This window comes from Vipera ursinii, assembly GCF_947247035.1.
Source record: "Vipera ursinii genome assembly, chromosome: 1".
In the NCBI taxonomy this organism is placed as follows: domain Eukaryota; kingdom Metazoa; phylum Chordata; class Lepidosauria; order Squamata; family Viperidae; genus Vipera; species Vipera ursinii.
The window spans coordinates 42711621-42736065 of NC_139512.1; the positions used below are offsets into that span (position 1 = coordinate 42711621).

The 24445-nt window shown below is 39.7% G+C and overlaps 1 protein-coding gene across 1 annotated transcript; it reads right to left on the reverse strand.

The window, feature by feature from the left end:
* Positions 1–955: 955 nt before the first annotated feature.
* KCNK13 (potassium two pore domain channel subfamily K member 13) lies at positions 956–21822 on the reverse strand (the record flags this gene model as incomplete). Its single annotated transcript, XM_083359640.1, has 2 exons — positions 956–1821; positions 21474–21822. The coding sequence occupies 2 exons, from the start codon at positions 21820–21822 to the stop codon at positions 956–958; spliced, it is 1215 nt and encodes a 404-aa protein (XP_083215766.1).
* Positions 21823–24445: the final 2623 nt, after the last annotated feature.

Here is a 24445-nt window from a genome sequence, read left to right on the forward strand (position 1 = left end):
ATAATTAAATCTTGCAAACACATTACACAGTGCAGAATTCTGATGTGTGCAGAAATGACAAATAATCCTGTCCGATAAAGATTTCCTGCAACAAATTTCTGAATAAGCAGTGAAGAACTTTTCACATATAAACTCAAAAGCAAATGAAAAGAAAACACACACACACATACACACACACGCACCTGTATATGTATATACATATACATAGATATATATACATACACACACACACATATATGTTTGTGTGTGTGTGTGTTTTCTGTGACATAAATGAAAAGAATAGCTTAGCCTTTTGAAGAATTATTTTTTTAGCTGAAAGGGAAATTAATTTCACACTGCCAGTTTATCCCATGAGTAGTCTTTTGACCTATACAGAGAAAATTGTGGCTTGTACATGCCATCTAATGTAAAAATATGTTTGATTTAAGGACTTCTAGCCTGCTGCACAACCTCCTTGATTGCCATCCTAGAACTTTGGGCTAGAGCAATGAGGATAGGTAAGCAGTTAATCAAAAGGATGACAAACAAGGTAAGAAGTCAATGGAAGCAGCTATTTCAGTGATTTGGGATGGAGAAAGTCCCAGATGGGCTCAAGGAGACATCTTTTTCACACCAACACTTATACTCTGTGCTGAAGCTGATAAGCTATGATAACACAGCAACTTTTAAAACTAAATTACTAATGAAGCAAATTTAGTTTTTTTGGGTGATTTGTTTACTTTCTTATGCTTTTGACACATATTGCTGAAGCTTTTAAGTGTGGCTACATAAAGTGATACCACTTAACTGTCTTCAGCAGGGGTTATGGAGCAAGAACAGACCATTATGTGCAAAATGCAACACATATTAACTGCCAGCAACAAAACTAGGGATTGCTCTTCTGAAAATCACCTTGTTCAGTTAACTGTCTTTGTGATTTGATCTTCCCATACTTCCCATATTCCAGTCTTAATGTTTACCTATCAGTTCTTGTCTCTGCCAATCTATTGCTCATAATTCCCAAAGCACCTACACCACCTGCAAATCCATTTTGCATAGATGAGCTTGTTGGTCTGCGAAAAGGAATTTCACACAATTGTCTTTGTATGACACCAAGTGATACTCTGTTAGAGGCTAAGAGGTCTTTCACGGAGAACGTTTCACCAGATATTCTGGGTCCTTCTGTCTCACTGTCAAGGACACCATCTGACTCAATTGATATGTTGCGCTGGGTCCACGCAGTCCCTGGCATCACAACATTTGTCTGTGGCCTCAAGAGTCTTCTTCGGCACTTATGACATGTGCTGCCCAATTTCTTTAATATCCAGTTTAAGAATTGTTTGATAATAATGGAGATCACATTAAATAAGGAATAGACAAAACATATCCCTATGAATACAACAACACCATTGCCAAACCGGTAAACGTTATTGTAGTATGGATTCAAACCACTCACCATGTCACCAAAACCAATAGTACTGAAGGACACAAAGCAATAATAAAGAGAATCAGAGTAACTCCATCCTTCTGTTGCTGTGAACATAGCAGAAGCACTACAGGAAACAATAACTGATACCAAACACAAGATGAGCATGATATTATACACAGAGGGCTTCCATTCAGCTAAGAGGGCTACTTCATCAATCTCAGCCTGCTGGACATCTACAGAAAGTTTTTGCTTTAGCTTCCTCTTATGGTAAATCTTCATAACATATCCGATAACTGTGATCAGACGCTCCAGGAATAGGTTGAAGAATAAGATGGTCGCTGCACAGCCAATAAGGCCATAAAGTATCAGAAAAAGTTTTCCTGCTCTGGTAATTGGTGTGGTTCTGCCAAATCCTGGAAGATAAAAATAGAAAAATGTTATGTAAACAAGATTTCTGAGCAATACGATGTTACACATAAGAAGTCAGTGTATTATTAAACTTATCTATTTGTGGTAATGTTAGAATAGTTATACAGTACATTTATGTAAAATTTCATGGTGCTCCATAAGCATTATTTATTTATTTATTTATTTATTTATTTTAATCCCATTTATATCCCGCCCTTCTCCGAAGACTCAGGGCGGCTTACAATCTAAGAAGCACAAATCAATGTGCTTAGCAATAGCCTTCATTCTATGTATATGCCTGCTTATTAGGGCTTTCGCCCCCCCCCAAGCAGCATTATTACAAAGTCAGCTTATTGCCCCCAACAATCTGGGTCCTCATTTTACCTGCCTCGGAAGGATGGAAGGCTGAGTGGTGGGATGCGAACCTGCACTAATTGCAGGCAGCTGGTGTTACTTAAGCTTCTGATAACTATTAATATACCAATGTGTGCAAGCTTGAGAGAGTGATGGTACTCAAATAAATTGAAGTACGATCCAGCCAGATTGGGTGTCCAAAGGTAATGGCATCCAGAAATGAAGACTGGGGAGAAGAAAATCAGAAAGAAATTTGTAGGAAACATCTAGTGGATCTTGGAGTCGTAGTGGACAATCACTTAAATATGAGCCAGCAGTGTGCTGCAGCTGCCAAAAAAGCCAACACAGTGCTAGGCTGCATTAGCAGAGGGATAGAATCAAGATCACGTGAACTATTAATACCACTTTACAATGTCTTGGTAAGGCCACACTTGGAATACTGCATCCAGTTTTGGTCACCATGATGTAAAAAAGATGTTGAGACTCTAGAAAGAGTGCAGAGAAGAGCAACAAAGATGATCAGGGGACTGGAGGCTAAAACATATAAGGAATGGTTGGGTATGTGTAGTTTAATGAAAAGAAGGACTACGGGTGACATAATATCAGTATTCCAATATCTCAGGGGTTGCCACAAAGAAAAGGGAGCTATTCTCCAAAGTGCCCGAAGGCAGGACAAGAAGCAACGGATGGAAACTAATCAAGGAGAGAAGCAACCTAGAACTAAGGAGAAACTTCCTGACAGTTAGAACAATTAACCAGTGGAACAACCTGCCTCCAGAAGCGGTGAATGGTCCAACACTGGAAGTTTTTACGAAAAGGAAGCAAATTATAGTGCTATACACAAAGCCACCACTAGATGTCATTCCAAGTCCATTTTCCACTCTTAAAACAAAGGATTGATTTTTTACATTTTGCCTCAATGTTTTTTCAAAGAGAAAATCTTAACAGTTATCTTAGTTCTCAAATTTATCAAAACTGTAGCTTTATGTTATTTACACTTCAATATTGTACGTTTCTGCCCCCCATAAAATTAAAACACTGCTTCCGTTTACATTCGGAGGTTTTTAGCTTCTTGGGAGCCTTTCCCAGGAAACTCAGTTGTAAACAGTGAAAAAAATCTTCACAGCATTGTTTTTGCCACCTTATTCATTGTAACCATCAAGCTGACTTTGTTAGTCACCAAGCAACAGTGGAGCTGTGGCAACAAGAAAAAACCCAGGCCAAGGAGTTGATGTGCTTTAACAAAATCTATACATCAGAAATGTTCATCTGAATTACACTAAAAAACCTAACTGTCTGGTACCAGTTTCATAACTACTAGCCAATTAATGTTTACTAATTAATTTATAATATTTTTTGATATTTTCTTCCAAGAAAAAATATAAAGGAACAACTTGTTCAATTCTACAGAGTAGTATAATTTTTTCTAAAATTTTCTGAAGAAAGCAGTTATACAATTTTTCTAATCTTAAAAGATGAAATTTACATTAATACAAGGAAAACAGAACTAATGGATTACTACAATTGGCAGTTAGGTGTGAGGTTAGTGCTTTCTTCTATGTTAGAACTCTGCTCAGTTAGGGTTTTAATTTATGTAGATATTGTCTTACCATCACTACATCACTACAGAGCTAAAAACAGTCATGACAGAGCTCAGGAAGCAGGAGAGAGAGTGCTAACTTGTACCGTACATATATGGAGAGTGGAATTAGAGTTAATGCTATTTTACTTTAGTTAAAGCTTTTTTAATCTAAGTGACATAATGGAAGAAAAAATGTTTTTGTGATATTCCTGCTAAACAATTAGAAATGTTTTGTAGACCCCTGTAAGAAAATTCAGAGCTAACATGGGTTTAGTGATTGACCATTAAAAAGAATGAGATTATATCCCTTATTGCTATCAGTTCTAAAGCATCAAAGAGTTCTGCTCATTGTATGTTCCATATACTAAAAGACAACCTCTCACAGATGCATAGCAAGTAACTCTGTCTTAGAATGAGAGCTTAGTTCAGTCTTTCTCCTCAAATCAGACTTCTCCAGATAGGTGGAATTATAGCTGGTTATGCTACTGAGAATGATGGAACTAACACATGAGGAATACACCAAATGAGGAATGTAGTCCTTGTTTACCAATCATGATTGGGAATGGCAACTCTGCCACCAAGCAAAGTGGTAACTAAGTGACAAATCACATGACTGTAGCTGTGCTTTCGACTGAAAAGAGAGAAACTCAAGTTTCACACCTTTTGCTTTTGTTTGCCTTCTAACCATTCCCCTTCCCTTTGAAATGCTGGAATGCTACTTACTGTTTTGTACACATAGAAAGCAACTTGATTACACTGCAGCCCAGGGCTGGGAGCCACTGGTACACTAAGCAAAGAGCTTACAGCATTCTCTTAAAATCTCTTTTCTCTCCAATCTTTCCAATCTCTCCACTCTGTGAGGGGGGAATAGGAAGAGAAAAAGCAAGTAATTTCTGTAGGCAATCTCTCTTTTGCTTCACCTTTTCCTATTGCCAGCACAATCACAATGTGAGGTGTAGAAAAGCAACCAGCTAACAACTCTCTTGAAATCTCCTTCTCTCCAATCTACCCCCTGCAGAGTGGAGGATATGTGGGTGACCATATTTCTTTATTAGTTGGTTTCTGGGTGATCTTCAAGAACAGTCCCAGTTTATTATAGTAATTATACATCTCAGCTCTTATCTATTTTTTTTCTGATTGGGGGGATATACATGGCAACAAAGCACTATTTTGCAGCCTTCAACTATTTTTATTTTGTAAAAATACTCTGGGGCCTAAGTAGATTCTAAAAACATTTTTTAAAATAAAACATGATGGTAACAATTGTTTTGTTTGTGCATGTCAATTTCCAATTTAGCAGTAGCAATAGCACTTAGACTTATAGACCACCCCATAGTGTAGCACTCTCTCAGCCTATTGACCCCAACAATCTGGGTCCTCATTTTACCAACCTTAGAAGAATGAAAGGCTGAGTCAACGTTCAGCCCGTCAGCACTGAACTCTGTGAGCAGAATTTGCCTGCGATACTGCATTCTAACCACTGTACAACCGAGGCTCTTTTAATTGTTAATTTGTTTTAATTCTTACTGATATTTTATCATTCAATATGAGATACAAATTCAATTAAAATGTAACAGTAAAAATATCATTTGTGTGCTTCTACCTGAATATGTCCATTATGTTTCATTTCAGTTTAGTCTCCAAGGAGAATCTTACATTGATTTCCCTTCCTTTTCACTGATAGCATTGTAAATACATTTACTTATGGTACTGCTGTTGCAAGAACAAAAAATAATAATAAGTTGTGTAAAATGTTTTTCCCCCTTATAAGTGCAATTCTTTTAAAATCAATGCTAATTGAACTTTTAGGTGTAAAGCACTGAGCACTGGCATATTTGGTTTTTATTGTCTAAACAAATTAAGATCATTCAATTATAGCTTCAGATATCTCCCAAATGAATGAGGTATTTTTCACTCTAGTCACATGTTAACTAAATATTGCAATCATCCTTCTCTTCTGGATATGTTAACTATAACGCCCATTATTCCCAGCTGATAGTAGACACCAGTCAACATACATAATTCCAGGTGAGTGACAGAAATAGGAGCCCCAGGCTACACACTGGGTCATGTGGAATAGTCCACCCTAGGCCCCTTTCCATAGACACTCCATCTTACCAAAGTTCAGTTGAAGCCTGTTGTTCCCCATTCTGGCCCCCACAGACTCCAAGCACTGCAAGAAGATGACCACAACACCATTTAGTTCACCAAGGATATAGATGTACAATCTGGTATCATCTGCATACTGATGATACCTCATTCCATGGTGATGGGATGATCTCATCCAGTGTCTTAAGTAGATATTAAAAAGAAGCTGAAAGAGCACCAAGTCCTGTGATACCTCATAGGGCAGGGGGCATGGGATGGACCACTTGCTCTCTATTGATTGGGACTAGCCTCGAAGGCAGGAGGTGAACCAACACAGAACCGTGCCTCTCACCCCAAACTCCTGGAGATGACCCAAAAGGGTACCATGATTGATGGTATCAAAAGTTGCCAAGAAGTCAAGAAGAGATGGATGTACTATCTCTATCTATTGGCAGTTTGCTACTCTTTCCACCACAAGGTAGACTTTAATAGTAGCTGCCACTCATGACTGGTCTTCCTCCAGCAGTGTTCTAGAAGTCTCTTAACTCTTTTTAGCTCCCTCAATTCCTCCATGAACTATGGGGAATACTGGGAGCAATGGACTGAGAGAGGTCGCACAGGTGAAATCCTGTCCAAGATCTCTGCTACCTCCCTATTCCAAGCAATGGCTAGGATCTCAGCAGAACTTCAGGCAACTTCCCCAGCTCCTTCTAGATTCCTCAGTGTATTCATCTGTCACCAGGGATGGATCGATTGAATATTTCCTACCTATATTAAAAGAAAGGAACTGAAAGAATTGAAACTTTGACTTAGCCATATCTACATGTCTTTTGATTAGCACCTACTCAGTAAACTGACCATTGTAGTCAATTAAACTTTTATTTAGTTCTAACAGGATTGCTAAAATCCATAATTATTTCAGGTCTTTGTTGTTGTTAGTTGCGAAGTCGTGTCCGACCCATCACGACCCCATGGACAATGTTCCTTCAGGCCTTCCTGTCATCTACCATCTTCTGGAGTCCATTTAGGCTCACGCCTACTGCTTCAGTGACTCCATACAGCCACCTCATTCTCCGTCGTCCCCTTCTTCTCTTGCCCTCAATCTTTCCCAGCATTAGGCTCTTCTCCAGTGAGTCCTTCCTTCTCATTAGGTGGCCAAAGTATTTGAGTTTTAGCTTCAGGATCTGGCCTTCTAAAGAGCAGTCAGGGTTGATCTCCTTTAGGACTGACGGGTTTGATTGCCTTGCAGTCCAAGGGACTCGCAGGAGTCTTCTCCAGCACCAGAGTTCAAAGGCCTCAATTCTTTGGCGCTGTTAGGCATATGGTGTTAGCCTACAATGTTGGGTTGAAAATATATTAACCATAATGCTATGTCTTTAAGAAGTTAATTGGCCAATGGGTGTGTAAGTGTTCTCATGGCCATAAGAGGAAGCTAGGAATGTAGCTTCTCTCTCTCTCTGAATTCACTGATCTCTACTATTACTGTTTTTGCTCTGCTACTGTTGTAAACCTGAACTGTGTTTTGACCTCTGGACCGGTAAGAAGACTTTGTAGCTTGGACTGTTGCTATTGTTTATGACCTGGACTGTTTATTTTTTGACTGTGCATTTTTGTTCTTACACCACCTCAAAGTAAAATACTTTTTGCTTTTAGAACTCAGTGTACTCCTGTGTGTGACTTTTACTGCTCTCAGTACCCTTCCTTGTCTGTGCAACTCTTTGGTAGCACAAGGAGACCCTGCAGAACAAATTCCTCAACACTGGTTATGGGCCCAGGCCTGTACTGAGAGTTAGTACACACAGCTGAGTTTGTGTTAGCTATTTGGTGTAAAATGGTACAAGAACTGTTGTCAGGCATCTCCTGGATAACCCGGTTGGATGGGACAAACTATGTTTCCTGGTCCACGAAATGCTGCTTGCTTTTGCGCAAGGAAGGACTATGGACTGTTGTAAATAACCCACCAGATACTACTGCTTGGGATCCAGATGACGAAGAGGATGCAAAGAAGTTAGACAACTTTAAACGTAGCAATGAGAAAGCTCTTTGCATTATTGGGCTAACACTGAATGACCAGCAGCTTGTCCATATTCGTGGTGAGGAGTCTGCTGCTAGGTGTTGGGGCGTTTTGCGAAGGCTTTATGTTCGAGACAGTGTGGGTGCACATATACACCTTACATGTAAGCTGTTTAGGGCTCGTCTGCAGAAGAATGGAGATATGCTGACCCATTTAAATTACATGAAGGCAGCTTTTCAAGAGCTTCATGAAAAGGAGCTGATTTTTTCAGAGTTGCATCAGGTCTACATTATTCTGTCATCTTTGGATGAGAGTTATGATGGGTATGTTTCTTCTTTGGAAGTCCTGACCAGAGAGGAACTGACATTGACCAACATTAATGGAAGACTGCTGGAAGAGTCCAGAAGGAGGCGTGACAGAGACCAGCTGAGAGAGACACAGCCACAAGAGGAGCAGCCATTTACCACTGCTTACAACGTCAAGAAATGTTTTTCTTGTGGGGCTAGAGGGCATATAGCCAAGTTCTGTAGAAAGGGTAAAAAACAGAATGTGAATAGCAGTGGGAAGGCTAAAAAGGGCATTGGTTTGGCTATTTCTGGTGAACCAACATCCAAAAATAATGAATTGTGGGTTGTTGATAGTGGGGCTTCACAATGCATTACTAAAGTGAAAAAGAGGTTTGTTAATATGAAAAACAGCAACCAATATGTTTCACTGGCAAATGGTTGGAGGATGAAGGCCTCTGGTGAAGGTAATTCCTATTGTCCATGCATTAATGAACAGTTACCTATGTTATATATACCTAAACTAAGATTCAACCTGTTATCTGTAAGGGAATTGGTTAAAGTTGGGTTTGTGGTAACATTCAGAGGGGAGCAATGCACTATTGAAAGGAATGGAACCTGTGTAACTGCTAATTTGAAAAATGGTTTATTCGTTCTCACAAGTAACCAGGTTAGTACAGTTAAAGCTAACTCAATATGTGAGAACAAGAAGCCACATGATGAATGTATACATTTATTGCATAGGCGGTTAGGGCATGTAAACTTTAACTCACTACGTAAAACAGTTGAGTTAGTACAAGGAGTTAAACTGAAACCATGTAGTAAGTATTTGAATTGCAATGCCTGTAATCAGGAAAAAAGCAAGGCAACTCCTGCAAACAGGATAAACAGAACAAGATCTAAACATACTGATCTTCGTTATTTAAATGTCAGACAATGTGTCAAGGATAAATTAATACAGCTAGAATATTGTCCATCTGATGTAAATATTGCAGACCATTTTACGAAGGTACAAAGTGCTGTGAAACACAATGCTAATTGTGAAAGAATGTGCATAAGATTGTAAGAGTTATATATTATTCTACCCAAAGGGGAGAATGTTAGGCATATGGTGTTAGCCTACAATGTTGGGTTGAAAATATATTAACCATAATGCTATGTCTTTAAGAAGTTAATTGGCCAATGGGTGTGTAAGTGTTCTCATGGCCATAAGAGGAAGCTAGGAATGTAGCTTCTCTCTCTCTCTGAATTCACTGATCTCTATCTACTATTACTGTTTTTGCTCTGCTCCTGTTGTAAACCTGAACTGTGTTTTGACCTCTGGACCGGTAAGAAGACTTTGTAGCTTGGACTGTTGCTATTGTTTATGACCTGGACTGTTTATTTTTTGACTGTGCATTTTTGTTCTTACACCACCTCAAAGTAAAATACTTTTTGCTTTTAGAACTCAGTGTACTCCTGTGTGTGACTTTTACTGCTCTCAGTACCCTTCCTTGTCTGTGCAACTCTTTGGTAGCACAAGGAGACCCTGCACAACAAATTCCTCAACAGGCGCTCAGTCTTTCTTATGTTCCAACTTTCACAGCCATACATTGCAACTGGGAAGACCATAGCCTTGACTATATGCACTTTTGTTGGTAGGGTGATGCCTCTGCTTTTTAGTGTGCTGTCTAGATTTGCCATGGCTTTCTTTTTTTTGTAAATATTTTATTAGAATTTTTTAACATAACATAAATCATTATAAAACAGAATGTTGTCTGGGTAACATTTATAAGACAGTCCTTAACAATTAATTTCTATAATCTATATTCCAAATGTTAATCATTTGATTTCCCCAACATAACTTTCTTTGCAAAACATTACATTAAGACAGTTTTATTTGCTTAACAACAGTTCAATATATAGTTTCAATAATCTTGTGTATCATGTTAGTTGCCTTATCATAAATTCTGTCACCATGTTTATTTCAGCTTATTTCTCCCCCCCCAATTTCTAAATATTTTTACAAGTGACTAGATTTGCCATGGCTTTCCTCCCCAGGAGCAAGCATCTTTTAATTTCTTGGCTGCAGTCTTAAGATTTACTAAAAGTTATAGTCTGTCTATTTCACCTTTTCTTTGAATCTGTCTGGTTTAAATGTGTTCTAAATGGTGTCTGTGGTTCAGTATATTTTGGTGATGTAGTTTTGCTATTAATTACCCAGGGAGAGATTTTTATTCAAGACAGGAAAATACAGAAAGTTTTTAATCTAAAGTTTAGAGGAATTCACAAGAACTGGCAAAATAATTAAAAAAAACCCAGTAATAATTTGAAATTAGGATATCCATTTTAAAGAAATAGTAAGCCTTAAAACAATTTTAGTATAGTTGTGATAAGTAGTACATTTATCTGACATACACAATTCTTTTTTAAACTCTTAAGGTCAGCATAAATGTAAAACCATTGAATATATTTTTTGAATATATTTTGAAGTACCTAAGATATCTCAGATGTGCACTTAAAACAGTGTTCCTCAAACTTTCTGGCATCAGGGACCGGTTTTGTATAAGACATTTTTTCCACAGACAGGGGTAGGGGATGGTTTCACACAGAGCCTAGATCCTCGCCTACTGCCGCTTGCGGGGTCCAGTTCCTAACAATCCACTGATCAGTACTCTTCTGTGGCCTGGAAGTTGGAGACTCTTGCCTTAAAATGTGAAGACTGAATACGGCAAAAGCAATCTGTGAACCAAGCAATTTTTACATTCTCCATATGTAGCAGGACAGCAACTTCCGGATTCCTAGCAGCATGGGCAAAGTTGGGAATGGTGGTATACACCACTACAGCCCGCAATTCAGGAAAGCATAATTACTTGCAACTCTCACTTTCCGGTACAGACTGAAGACTAGTTGCATGTATGATTTTTATAGAGGATAATGTTAAGCATGATACAGTATTTATTAATTTAGAATATATTTATTATGTAGCCTGCTTTTAAGCGACTTTAGTTGTACAACTCTAAGCTTCATATAATAATATCTTTGAAAAGTACATCTTTAATATACCACACTTTTAAAAAAACCTGATATAATAACAGTTTAACAACCTGTCTTAAATATCAGAAATGAGAGTTCCCTTTTATAAAGCAGTGTGTTCCACCAGAAAAGAATTCCTGCAGAAAATCTTGCATCAGAGTTCCTTTCTGTCTTATCACATATAGAATGTGGATTTTCAGCAGGCACACCTTATACTGGAAGAATCCATTTTGAGTAAGTGGTCTTGAAGATAACAAGGCATCAACTCACATAGAGATGGATAATCAACACTTTAAATTATCTTAGAAACCAAGTGGCAGCTAATATAACTCCTGGAATATGTAATAGGTTTGGTGCAGCGTTATTCTGTATATTGCAATGTAAAATTCATTACATTAGTTCAAACAGCAGGTGAAAAAGAGATCATTCATTTGGTGAATGATCTCTGGAGGGCTCGGGACAGAGGATACTCCTCTGTTCTAGTCCTATTAGACCTCTCAGCGGCTTTCGATACCATCGACCGTGGTATCTTGCTGCGGCGTCTCAGGGGACTGGGAGTGGGAGGCACGGTTCTTCAGTGGTTCTCCTCCTATCTCCTGGGACGTTCGCAGTCGGTGTTGACGGGGGGGCAGAGGTCGACCGCGAGGCCTCTCGCTTGTGGAGTCCCTCAGGGGTCGGTCCTCTCGCCCCTTCTGTTCAACATCTACATGAAACCGCTGGGTGAGATCATTCGTGGTTTTGGAGTTGGGTATCATCAGTATGCTGATGATACCCAACTTTTCATTTCGACCCCAAACCACCCCAGTGATGCCCTCGACGTGATGTCCCGGTGCCTGGAGGCGGTCCGGGTCTGGATGGGGAGGAACAGGCTTCGTCTCAACCCCGACAAGACGGAGTGGCTGTGCGTACCGGCATCCCGGGATATTCAGGATATCCCACCCCTCATTATGGGGGGTGAGTCATTACCTCCTGTAGATAGGGCTCGCAACTTGGGAGTCCTCCTAGATTCACAGCTCTCTTTAGAAGACCATATTGTAGCTGTAACTAGGGGGGCGTTCGCCCAGGTTCGCCTGGTGCGCCAGTTGCGGCCCTATCTAGACCGGGATGCCTTGCGCACGGTCACTCATGCGCTCGTGACCTCTCGTCTTGATTACTGCAACGCTCTCTACATGGGGCTACCCTTGAAGACCACTCGGAGGCTCCAGCTGGCACAGAATGCAGCCGCGAGAGTTGTGTCGGGGGTCTCCCGATACTCCCGTGTTACACCTTTGCTCCGCGAGCTGCATTGGTTGCCGGTTGTCTTCCGGGTGAGGTTCAAGGTGTTGGTAATGACCTACAAAGCCCTCCATGGCATGGGTCCAGAATACCTTGGGGAGCACCTGCAGCCGGCGTCAACTTCCCTCCGCCCAGTACGCTCCCACAGAGAGGGCCTCCTCAGGGTGCCGCCGGTCAAAGAATGCCGACTGGTGGCCCCCAGGGGGAGAGCGTTCTCTGTGGGTGCACCGGACTTATGGAACCATCTTCCGGTAGAGCTCCGGATGGCGCCCGACCTCCGCTCCTTCCAGCGCGACCTTAAAACCCATCTCTTTAAGGAAGCGGGCCTGGCCTGATGGGATGGGGTGGGTTTGTTATTATGACTTTAATTTTAAATTTGTACTATGGGCATTGTTTAATCATGTTTTAATAATTTTAACTTTTGTATCTGTCTTTTACGTATTGCCCTGTTAACCGCCCTGAGTCTCTTGAGAGAAGGGCGGTATATAAATTAAATAAATAAATAAATAAATAAATAAAAAGGCATCAATGACATACCACCATTTTCTGTTCCAGAAACAACCAGAAAATGGTACACAAACTGAAGCTCAATAAAAGCCCTCCTGGCCACAGCTTCCATAGATGTTTCATAATTTTAAAGACAAGAGAAACCCCAAGTTGTGCATTAGTTTTATCTTGAGAAATTATCCTATCACGTACTAAAGCTAATACAATATTATCCTGAACTTAGCCTCTAAAACAAGTCATTCCATCTTCACGTTAAATCTTCATGCATTTCACCTACATCCTTATAGCTTCAAGAATGGGGTCAACACTTCCATCCCATCTCTCAAATGGTCTGAGAGCAAGATATGAATCTAGGTATAACCATCAAAATTGATAATAGAATCATAGGGTTGGCAGGGACTTTGGAAGTCTTCTAATCCAAACCACTGCCCAAGGCAGAATTTTATACCATCTGGACAAATGGTTGCCAATCTTTTCTTGAAAATCTCTGGTAATTTTTTTAAAAATTCCATTTATATCCTGCCCTTCTCCGAAGACTCAGGGCGGCTTACAAGCTTAGCAGTAGCCTTCATTCTATGTATATGCCTGCTTATTAGGGCTTTCACCCCCCCCCCAAGCGGCATTATTACAAAGTCAGCTTAATTGCCCCCAACAATCTGGGTCCTCATTTTACCTACCTCGGAAGGATGGAAGGCTGAGTCAACCTTGAGCCTGGTGGGATGCGAACCTGCACTAGTTGCAGGCAGCTGGGGTTACTTAAGGAGGCATTAGCCCACTGCTCCACCAATGGAGCACCCACCCTCTTACAAGCTTCCATCCATTGCTTCTTGTTCTGCCTTCAGGTGTTATAGAGAATAAATTGATGCCCTTTTACCTATGACAGTCCATCAGGTATTGGAAGATTGCTATCAGGTATCCCCTAAACCTCCTCTCTGTTAGACTAAACATACTAGTTCCCTTAGCCATTCATATAATTTAGACTTCAGACCCTTTATCTTCTTTGTTGCTCTTCACTGCACTCTTTCTAAGGCCTCAACACCTTTTTTGTATTGTGGTAAGCAGAACTGGATGCAATATTCCAAATGTGGCCTCACTAGTGCAGTATAGAGGGGTACTTTCACTTTTCATAATCTTGATGCCATCCCTGTTGATGTAGCCTAGGTCTACATTGGCTTTTTTGGCAGCTGCAGCATACTGCTGACTGATACTGGTCCACCAGGACACCTAGATCCTTCTCACAGGGACTTCTGTTGAGCCAATTACCTATCCTGTATTTGTGTATACTTTCCTCACCCCTGAACTGCATCTTGTTCAATAAGTCTTCAATAAGTTCAATAAGTCTCTCCATAAGGAGAGGCGTCACATGCTAGGAAGATTGGTTTGTTCTCAATGAAGTGAGTGACTGTGGAGTTACTGGACAAGATGTCCTTTAATGTTTGGAAGCTGATTCTGTGCTTGTCCTGCCACTGCCAAGGTGTCTGCCTATCTAACAACCTGTGTAAAGGTTCAGCGATGGCTGCTTTGTGAGGCAAAAAGGTGTGGTAGAAATTGATTAAACCTAGGAAGGCTTGTAGTTCCGCCTTATTTTTGGGTTCAGGTACCAATTTGATTGCCTTAATTTTTCCCTCAGTAGGGTGAATTGTGCATCAATTCTGAATCCTAAGAATTCAGCTGATTTTACCCCTATACACTTGTCTTTTTTTAGTTTAAGCCCTGCATCCCTGAATTTCCCCAGTACCTGTTCCAGCCTGTCTGCTAAGATGTCTTCAGTTTTTCCAGCGATTAGGACATTATCATCGAAGTAAGGGCATACACCAGGTATGCCCTTTAAGGTCCTCTCCATCACCTCCTGGAAGATGCCTGGAGCTGCTGCTTTCCGAATTGAAGTCTGTGAACGCGGAACGCCCCCTTGTGGGTAACTATCGTTTGGGCCTCGGCGGCTTCCTTAGACACAGTGAGTTGCAAATACACCTGCGCCAAGTCGAGCTTGGCAAAAATGGCGCCGTCCTGGATCGTCGCGAGGACCTGCTTCACCGTCGGGACCGGGTAAGCGTGTTTTTTCATTTCTAAGTTCAGGGTGGCTTTATAGTCGGCACAAATCCTCACATCCCCATTCGGTTTAAGGGGTGTGACGATTGGTGTCTCCCAGAGGCCTCCCTCTACGGGTTCTAGGACGCCCTGGCCTACTAGCTTATCTAGTTCGGCCTCGATTTTTTGTTTAAAGGCGAAAGGCACCCTCCGGGCCTTAAGCCTGATGGGCCTAACAGCGGGGTCTAAATTAAATGTAATGGGGGGTCCCTTGTACCTCCCTAACGACCCATCGAACATGTCTGCGAAGTTATCGCAGACAGTTTTGAGGGTCTTGCTAGCAATTGTGTTAATTCCCCCTACCCAAATTCCCAGGTAACCCATTGTATGCTTTCCTCCATGTAGATGTAGTTTCATTGAGGTGAGTGCAGTAGGTCAGCCAACTTCAGATCTATCTAATGGTAGTACTATCTATCCCACATTATTCTATCTTATCAAAAGTAGGCTGGGGACGACCTTATTAAATACCTTAATAATATTATATATCAAACCTTCCAATGACCTCTCCCAGCAACTTCATACGGATGCTATATAAAAAGATGCCTGCATAGTTTTAAGTTCTTTTTTTGTACCAGAAATTCTGAAACAAAGCATCAAAATGATTGGAATGACTACAAATTTCAAACTTATGGTAAAAGAAATCGTTACATTGAATTTCACTAGCAATTCCTTTTGGCTCCGTCTTTGAGAAGAGTGACAGCTTCAATAACAAAATATATTGAGCGATACCAGGATAGAACAAATCTAATTTCATTTCATTTATAGGTAAACCTCATTAAAAGTAAATTAAGATTATTATTGTCTAGTCATATATTTTTTACTTCAACAACATTAACATCTTCATTTTTGTATCGTCTTTAGGATGTCTCTGGGGAAATCACTTAAGCCTTTTTGGGGACACAGATGGCTCAGGAACCACACATTGTGTAAATATGCTTTATATAAAATTATATCAAGTTCTTTTGTAGGACATATGATTTGGAAGATCCTAACATTAAGACAAATAGCACATCTCATTTGAAGGCCAGGTTGAACAAATAAATAGCTTCTTCTATTTGGATCTTGAATAAACAGGACTTCTAGTTGCAGATATTCTGTGTTCACCTATTTTGGGTGAATAGTGTGAAAAACATAATAGTAATTATCCAGTAATTTAATGTGTACAAGTAGTGACTTGTACCAGTAAACAGTACCAATGCAATAATTGGGCTTCTTTTCAATAACTGGAGGAGGATGTCACAGAAAATGTGTTTTCCCTGACAACTGAACCCTTCCAGGATCAGAACACTCAGAACCAAGCTGAGTCACTCCCTTCCCTGTATGAAGATCTTTCATTGTTGCTAGAATTCCTCTGAGTTTTCATTAAAACTTTTGATAGGATTGCTGCTTTTTTAATCACTGAACAATTAATAAGTGAACTTTTCAAATTCAGCTTGGATATCTGCATATGGAGATAAGACTTTACTTGAAACCAAAAAAGAAAAAGAAAAAAAGGCTACCCTGGCTACATGCTGTGATGAAATAGATTACTTGCACTTCACTAAAGCAAATAAGATTCCCGATACTAGGTGTCTAGGATGGATAACCATTTCATAACAACTGTATCTGCTTTGGGAAGTAAAGTGCTATCACCATCCATTCAATTACAGCTAGAACTGAGCTGTGCTAGTGAGCCATTACAGTCTGTAAATATTTTGTGGAGACGGGACTCAAAATAGACCCTCCAGTTTGCTTTTATTTGATATAGACATATAAAGTTCCTTCAATAATGTTGCTGATCCATCCCTTTTCCCATTCTTTCTTCTCATGACAGCTGCCCTTTTTCTAGATACAGTAAACACAAAAACCATTTTGAAAAATCTTAGTTTTCTCCATGCATACAAACACAAAACATGAAGACAACTTGGATAACACCGTAAATACTCACACAAAACCAAGTAAACAACTGTCAATATTATATTTTACAATGCATAAAGAAGCAATGGATAGCCTAAAGTCCATAAAGCATGTTTCCCAAACCCTTTTTAGGTATGTTCCAATCTGCACGCTGCATCACTAAAATTCATAAGGCAAATAATTTCTTTTTACACACACCCTCTCCAAAAACATGATGGTAGGGACCACTAAAACTAATTCAGAAACAATAGACACACAGCCTTGAAATGCTTTTCTTGAGGTATTCATTCCATGCTATACTTCTGCAAAGCAGCAGTGCTAAGTTCGTTTAACATCAACCCTGCATCTCTAAGAAAGCAAGCAATAATTTCTCAGATACCAGTATGTGGTAGTCAGTAGGTAAAATTGTGGACTTAATGTGACTTTAAGAATGTTATGCCCAGTGTATACATGGTTTTAGAATGTAAGCTTTATACACAATAAAATGTAACCTTGGCTCTATATACCTTCCTCACAGTATAAACAGTTACTGTGCATAGAAAATTTTTAACAGATATTCAGAATTCATCTACCATGACAACAGAGTAGCTGGTGTACTCTGGGCACTAATATTTGATGACCCCAGTTCAAACTATATCTTGTCAAAAAGGGTTTTTGATTAATAAGATTAGTCATATGTGCACTCCACAGATTAGTTTTGCATCACTACAGATTTATCAATGTCATTCTAAAAGGCTGTAAAAGACAAAATGTTCAAGCTCAGTGAGAGAACTGAGACAATTGATAAGGGATGATAGTTAAGAACAAACAAGCTGTTTTCATATCAAGAAGAAAAAGGCTAGAATTCTGTTGAGAACAAACAAGCTAATACTTAAGTTATACTCACAAGTTAGCCCAGTAATGTATCCAACATTCAAAACAAGCTAGCTAATTTTCACTCAAGTCAGAATAGTTGTGACTATACATATTATGCAACAAAAATGCCATTTTAAAATCAAAGTAAAAGTACCTGTAGCAATATCTATAGCCTTTTTGTAGAAATTATGAAATCTAATGTCTTTACTTTTTTATTCACATATATGACAGGTATTATATATTGGTTATTATAGATACTACATTTAGATTATAAGAACATACAAGAATAGGATTTTAGTATTTCTTGTGACAGAGGAGGTACAGACATGATCCCTAACCTTCAAATTGTAATTTCAAATGGTTACTAAATATGGCAGTTGCTAAATGAGGACTACTGTATCTGTATTCACTACAACCTGAAGGAGATTTTCTTGAAATAAGAAATTTTGCTTTTCTTTTCTTCCATATTCATTCAAGAGATTTATATCACAACTTTTTTTTCTCTTTAGGATAAGACATATTATGAAAGAGTATAGGTCTTTGTGACAGGCAATATATTTTTAATTTTATTTATTCAGAAAAATTATGTGACTTCCTATCTTAAATAAATTACCCTTGGTGACTTTTTACCCAAGAATGTAATCTACATATGTATCTCCACAAAGAAAAGAAAGAAAAGAAAGAAAGAAGAAAGATCTGATACAAGTTCTCTTTCAACCCATCAACATATTTCTATAATCACCCTTTTCTGATCTTGGGGTTCTTACATTATGGACCTCAAAACCAGGAATTTTTAGCAGTGGTTTATTGCTTGGAATTCTCAAAAATGCAGGCTAAAATATAAGAAATCTGCTTTAGTTTTTGCCTTCAAACTTTAGTTTTTAAAATTAATCATATTAAAAGATGAGTTAAAAATAACATAGTCCTATTCAGCATGTTGGCTTGGGAATAATTGTCTGAGTAAGCCAGGATCCAGCCTGGCCAGTTACATTTACATCAAACAGCATTCCTTTTAACGGCTAAGATTTTCAACAGAGCCTATTATGAACCAACACATTTTTTTCTCCCTCAATGAAATTTATGCTGCAGCACAAGGCAGTAAATAGGGAAGTTCAAAATGCTGCAATTATTCTTGTTTTTACTATTTTGAATGAATATAGTCACTCTAGTCTAGGTTCTGAATCAAACTTCAAATGGATGACATTTGGACCCTTAGGAAGTTGTTCTGGCACTATTTCAATTTCATATTTATTCTGGTTTTGTGCTATCTATGTATTAGGCAGAATCATGAAAAAGACAGAGAGTGACTGAATAAACGATAGGGAAAATAACTGAAAATGGAGCAGCTGGATAAAAAATAAGTTTGATATTCCCTTGTTTATTAATGTAAATGCTAGGAAATACATCCATAGTAAGAATTAAGTACTGGTACATTATTTTGTGTGCATCCTCCAGGATTTTTACCTGAAATTTCAAATAAACTGTGGGGACAACTTAATCTGTAACAGGCAAACATCTGCATGAGATCTTAATGTCTGCACACAAAAGTGCATCCAAGAAGGATGAGGAATCCCTGAGATCTGTGGGAAATGCCAACCTGGGAAAACATCACTTTGGCTAGCTCTTTTCTCCTCAATATGTTTCTTATGCTCTGGAATGATATCGCTACACTGTGAAGGTTTGGATGATGTGGATGGAAAAGGAAAAATAGAAACGTAGTGGAATGAGCAGCCAGTTCTGTTTCCACAAGGACCAGTCCAATGCTTCCAGGAAGCCCACAAGTGATTCCAGAAGGCAACTACAGACCCATACGGAAAGCTTCCAATTACAGTAATGAAGTGACAACTCCAACTCTAACTTCAAGGTTCAAATTAATCATAGTCATCCTTTGTATAATTCTTGGTCCATTGTAGCTAAAATAAAATTGCATAGAGATATAAAAACCCCAAAGGTTTTCCAAAAAAGGAAAAGTAGAAGGAGAGAAACCTAATCTAACCAATTAATACTGAAGATGTTCTAACTGTTGATGGGGGCAAAAACTAATTGAAATATATTGGGGAAAAAATTACAGCTGACTGCTGTCATAAACAGGTGCACTGCATACACTGTCACCTATTAAATATAAGCTCTGGGCAATTATTCTATCCAATTTAATTACAAAATGGAGTCTGTATTCTGGTCAACAGGAGGATTTTATATTTTTATATCCACTTGCTATATCAATGTCCCCCAATAGCATAAATTGTTGTTTTTGTAGTTGAAAGCAACCCAATAGTTTAGCAGCATCCCTTCAGCACTGTGAATAATTTGAGATATAACATGAAATCTACATTACATACAAGAGAGCCAGTTGTTAAAGCACCATGCTAGAAATAGAGAGACCTATCAATTTTAGTTCCGCCTTAGACACAAACTCAGGTGAGTTACCCTCTCTCAGACCTACAAAGAAAGCAGTGATGTGGGTTACCTGGGGCTGGTCTTTCTTTCAGTCCTACAAAGAAAGCAATGAGAAACCACTTGTAAAACCTCACTAATAAAACTGCAGTCACCAGGATTTAATCTGATGCCTTGAAGGGAGCAAAAACAACAGAAAAGCCTACTACATATTAATTCACTCAATCACTGTTAAAAGAAACCAACTGTACAATTGGGGCATCTTAATAGCCAATTACACCTGCTAAATGTAGTTATTATAAAGACTCACCAGTTCAGATAACTTCAGTGCTTGTTCTTTTGTGATATGATTTGTCATGAAAAAATGTTTTTAAAAGATTCTATGGAAGGAAATGAGCACTTGCTGAGATACGGTAATTCTTTGATAAGAGTGATTCCTTTGGGAATTTAACTCATGTCTACGTGAGAAAGAACATTCAGGTACCGCCGGGACCTGAAAACTTGGCTCTTCGATCTGTTTGGTCCAGACTGTGGGGTTGTTAATTTAACTGGGTTTTAGATTTACTCTTGGGGCTTGAATTTAATTTAATTGTTTTATTTGTTTATAATTTTTTGTATTCATGGTTTTAACTGCCCTGTAAACCACCCTGAGTCCTACGGGAATAGGGCGGTATACAAATCCAATAAATAAATAAATAAATAAATAAAATAATTGTGTTGCCATTTAGAAAGAAGAGAAACTTGAGATATTCAAGAACATGCAAGATTAAAGTACACAAAAGCCAGTATGAACTTTCAATAAATCTGACTTCCAATGTGTGTTAACAGGAACAAGAGTATAACATGTTCAGAAATTCTTAAAGACATGCTATAAAACTGAAAATACAACAAACCAGTGGGAGAAGAGTGAAGGAAAAGTAACTTGCTTATTACTCTCAGTACTGTGTGGAATAAATTTGGCTTTCCTGCAGTGAAGTTCACACAAATGTGTCCTATGGAAAGAAATCTGTCATGCTTTTCTGAGAGATTCCCCCCCCCCCATTCTGTAAATACCTTGTGACTTTGAGAAGCACATTTTAGCCAAAGGTACTTACTTCTAAGCCGTTTCACAAGCTACATATACAAATATACAAGCCACACAATCTTTACCTTCCAGCACTGATGTTGATGATGGAAACCTATTCATGCTTTTGCTCTTCTCTTGTGGAATGGTAGTTATTTTCTGAGCTGGAAAAGTTACAAGAGCCAAACCGGGCAAGGCAGATGAAGTAAGTGCGTTAGTATTTTGAGCGTTTCCTCACTTACCTACAGTAGAAACCACGGTGCCTACAAAAAAAAAGGCTCCCACTAAGTCCCACTGGGGCCGCGTTGTGTTTACCCGGATACCCATCCGGTAGGTGGACTCGTAGTCAAGCAGAAAATCCTTCAGATCCGCCAAAGCCAGGTTGTACTTTTGGGAGAAGTTTTCAATCTTCATCTGCCACTTCTGAAGGGCTTCCAGCTCAGTGGGCCGCTCCATGAGGGAGAAGATGGCAGCTCCGCAACCCATGTAGAGAAAAGACAGAAAGGCCAGGAGCAGGAACCGGGCGGTGTCTTCGCTGAGGGTGCCAAAGCTGGACGAAGGGCAGCAGCAGAGACCGCCGCGACAAGCCATCCCGCTCTGCCCGCCAGGCGCCCGAGCTTTATCGAGCTCCCCTCAACGGCTCATTCTCCTCGCGCCCCCTCCAGGCAGGGTTCCGCAGCTCCCGAAGGGGCGTGCGGGGCGCTCCGCGAAGTATTATTCTCCAGGCTCAGAGGCGGCAAGAGGGCAAGGCGCGGACCGCCGTGCTGCACCCCTCCGCCCCACAGGAGATAATAATAATAATAAACCTTTATTGTCAGAGTACAACATGTGTACGTTGAGATTAACTGAGCCTCCCCCCGGGCTCTCTCCCCCCAACACACAGGGACAACAAACCCTCCATCCTACCGCACCATGTGAACCAATGTGAACCAATCGTCCTTCCGTCCCCGCAGTACATCCTTTAGGATCGCGCCGAGCAACCGTCCACCTGTTGACGAAACTCGAGGCGCTTCCTCGATGTTCTCCTACCGAGGACGCACGTGGCAGGCTTGGGGTTTGAATCAACTCCCGTCTCGTCAGACCTCACAACTGCCCCGGCGCCGGGCTCCAGGATTTCGCACCACCCCGAAACGCCCAGCGGTTAAAAAACACCGCTTTTTTCCACGTGCAGTACGACGGCGACTCTTCGCCAGGAGATCAGTAAGGTCCGCAAAGTGGCCGTTTTTTTTTCCTCCGGACTCTTCGGACAACCCGCGGGAAAATTGAGACCGGGCAGGGCGTTAAAACGCTCCGGATTTCTTCCCAAACCTGTCGAAGAGAGTCAAAGCGCGGCTCCTTTGCTTCCCGCCTCCGCCTCTACCTACAAGCTGTTTCAAGGAAGCACGGGAGAGACTTGCGGCGAGCATGGCTATGGTGCTTGGCGGGAGAAGAATTTCGGAAGTCCGGATGCGAATTTTACTGGAATATCGTGGGTTGATCGGGCTGTCGTCCTGGGGAAACTGGGCGAGAGAATCCGGAAATGGTGCTGCCTAAGGCCTGTAGGGCTACAAGCACGTGAAATGAATCCCCAAGGTCCCGTTTTGACGACCGCGCTGTCAAACAGGTAACCGTTATTATTCAGAAACGAACAGCCCGGTTTGTGGAGAGTATCTCTGCAGAGGTGGTAGGCATGCTTTATCTTTTTTATTTTACCTTTTTATCTTTGCAAGGAACCAAAGTCAAAAGAGGGAAGCGTGGTGCCAGATGCCTCCTTGCTTTAGTCTCGAATTTTACCGAATTTAGAATGGATTGATCAGCAAGAAGCAGTGATTTATCAGTTTATTTCCAGTTTCCTTGGGGGAAAAAAACAGCAGAGCAGCTGCCTTCTTGTTTCTTCTTCCACAGTAGTTCGGGTTGCCTTTTGGAAACTGGCTGACTTTCTCTGGTTGTTCCCACTATATAATTCTAGCTCACCAATTTCTTTTGGGCCTGAACGTGCCAGAATCAAGCCCAGCAAGGCTTTGAGTGAGAAGGTTGACTTGGATAGTAGATTAATGGATCCTGATTCTGATGTCAGTCTTCTTCAAGGTAGAACTAGGAAACCAAAGTCACTTTTATTATAAGGTTGTATAGTAATAGAACCTTGCAATGAATGCACTTCCCCTCTCTCCCTTTGCCTTCATGAGAACTGGAGAGGTATTGTCTGAGATCCTTCCTCAGGGTACAGTTCTGGCCTGGTCTCATTTATCTGACTTGCCTTGGTTACAGCTCTTCCTCCTGTTTCTCAAATCATTTTTTTATAATATTTTATTAATTTTCCAATTTTACATTTAAGTATTTAAAAAGCAACATTTAATCAATAGTTAATCAATAGTTTAATCAATAGTTCCATAACAAAATCTTTAGTACAAATTTCAAGTTACAACACCAAATATTTCTTCTCTTTTTCACTTAACATTTACTGTCTCGTATTTATTTATTTATTTATTTATTTATTTATTTATTTATTTATTTTATTACATTTATATACCACCCTTTCCCTGAGGACTCAGGGCGGTTTACAGGAAATTAAAAACCAACAATACAAAAGTTAAAACCCATTTAAAAAAGATTAAACTTAACCCTGTGCAATTAAAACCCCGATTAAAATAAATTACTCCTCAGCCTGGGCCCGAGAGCTCGAAGAGCCAGGTCTTCAGGCCCTGGCGGAATGAACGGTGGTCGGGGGCAGTCCTCAGCTCCACTGGCAGCTTGTTCCAGAGGGCAGGTGCCCCCACTGAGAAGGCCCTATCCCTGGGTATTTAAGCTAATACAGTTCTTATTATATCTTTATATTTAATATTACATTTATCAATAAATTTTAGCTTATACGTATCTTATTTATTTTTTACATTCAATCTTTATAAACAATCCATATCCTGTTATTAATTTTTCCCAATTTTTAGTTTCCCCTTCAATATTCCAATTTAACCTTTAATATTTATAATTTTCAGGCTTTAGGTAATCAAGATTTCCCTTATCTCAATTCATAACAATCTAATATACAAAATACACATTTTATCTATTTGAATATAATCTTGTTTTATTTCCTACAAGTTATATATTTCCCACCATATTAAATCATCTACTTAATAATACAATATCCCCTTTAATAAATCAAAACCATTATGTATATTATCTGGGTTAATCAATAAATAAAACATATTCATGATAATTTTTTTCTTTTAGGTCTAAT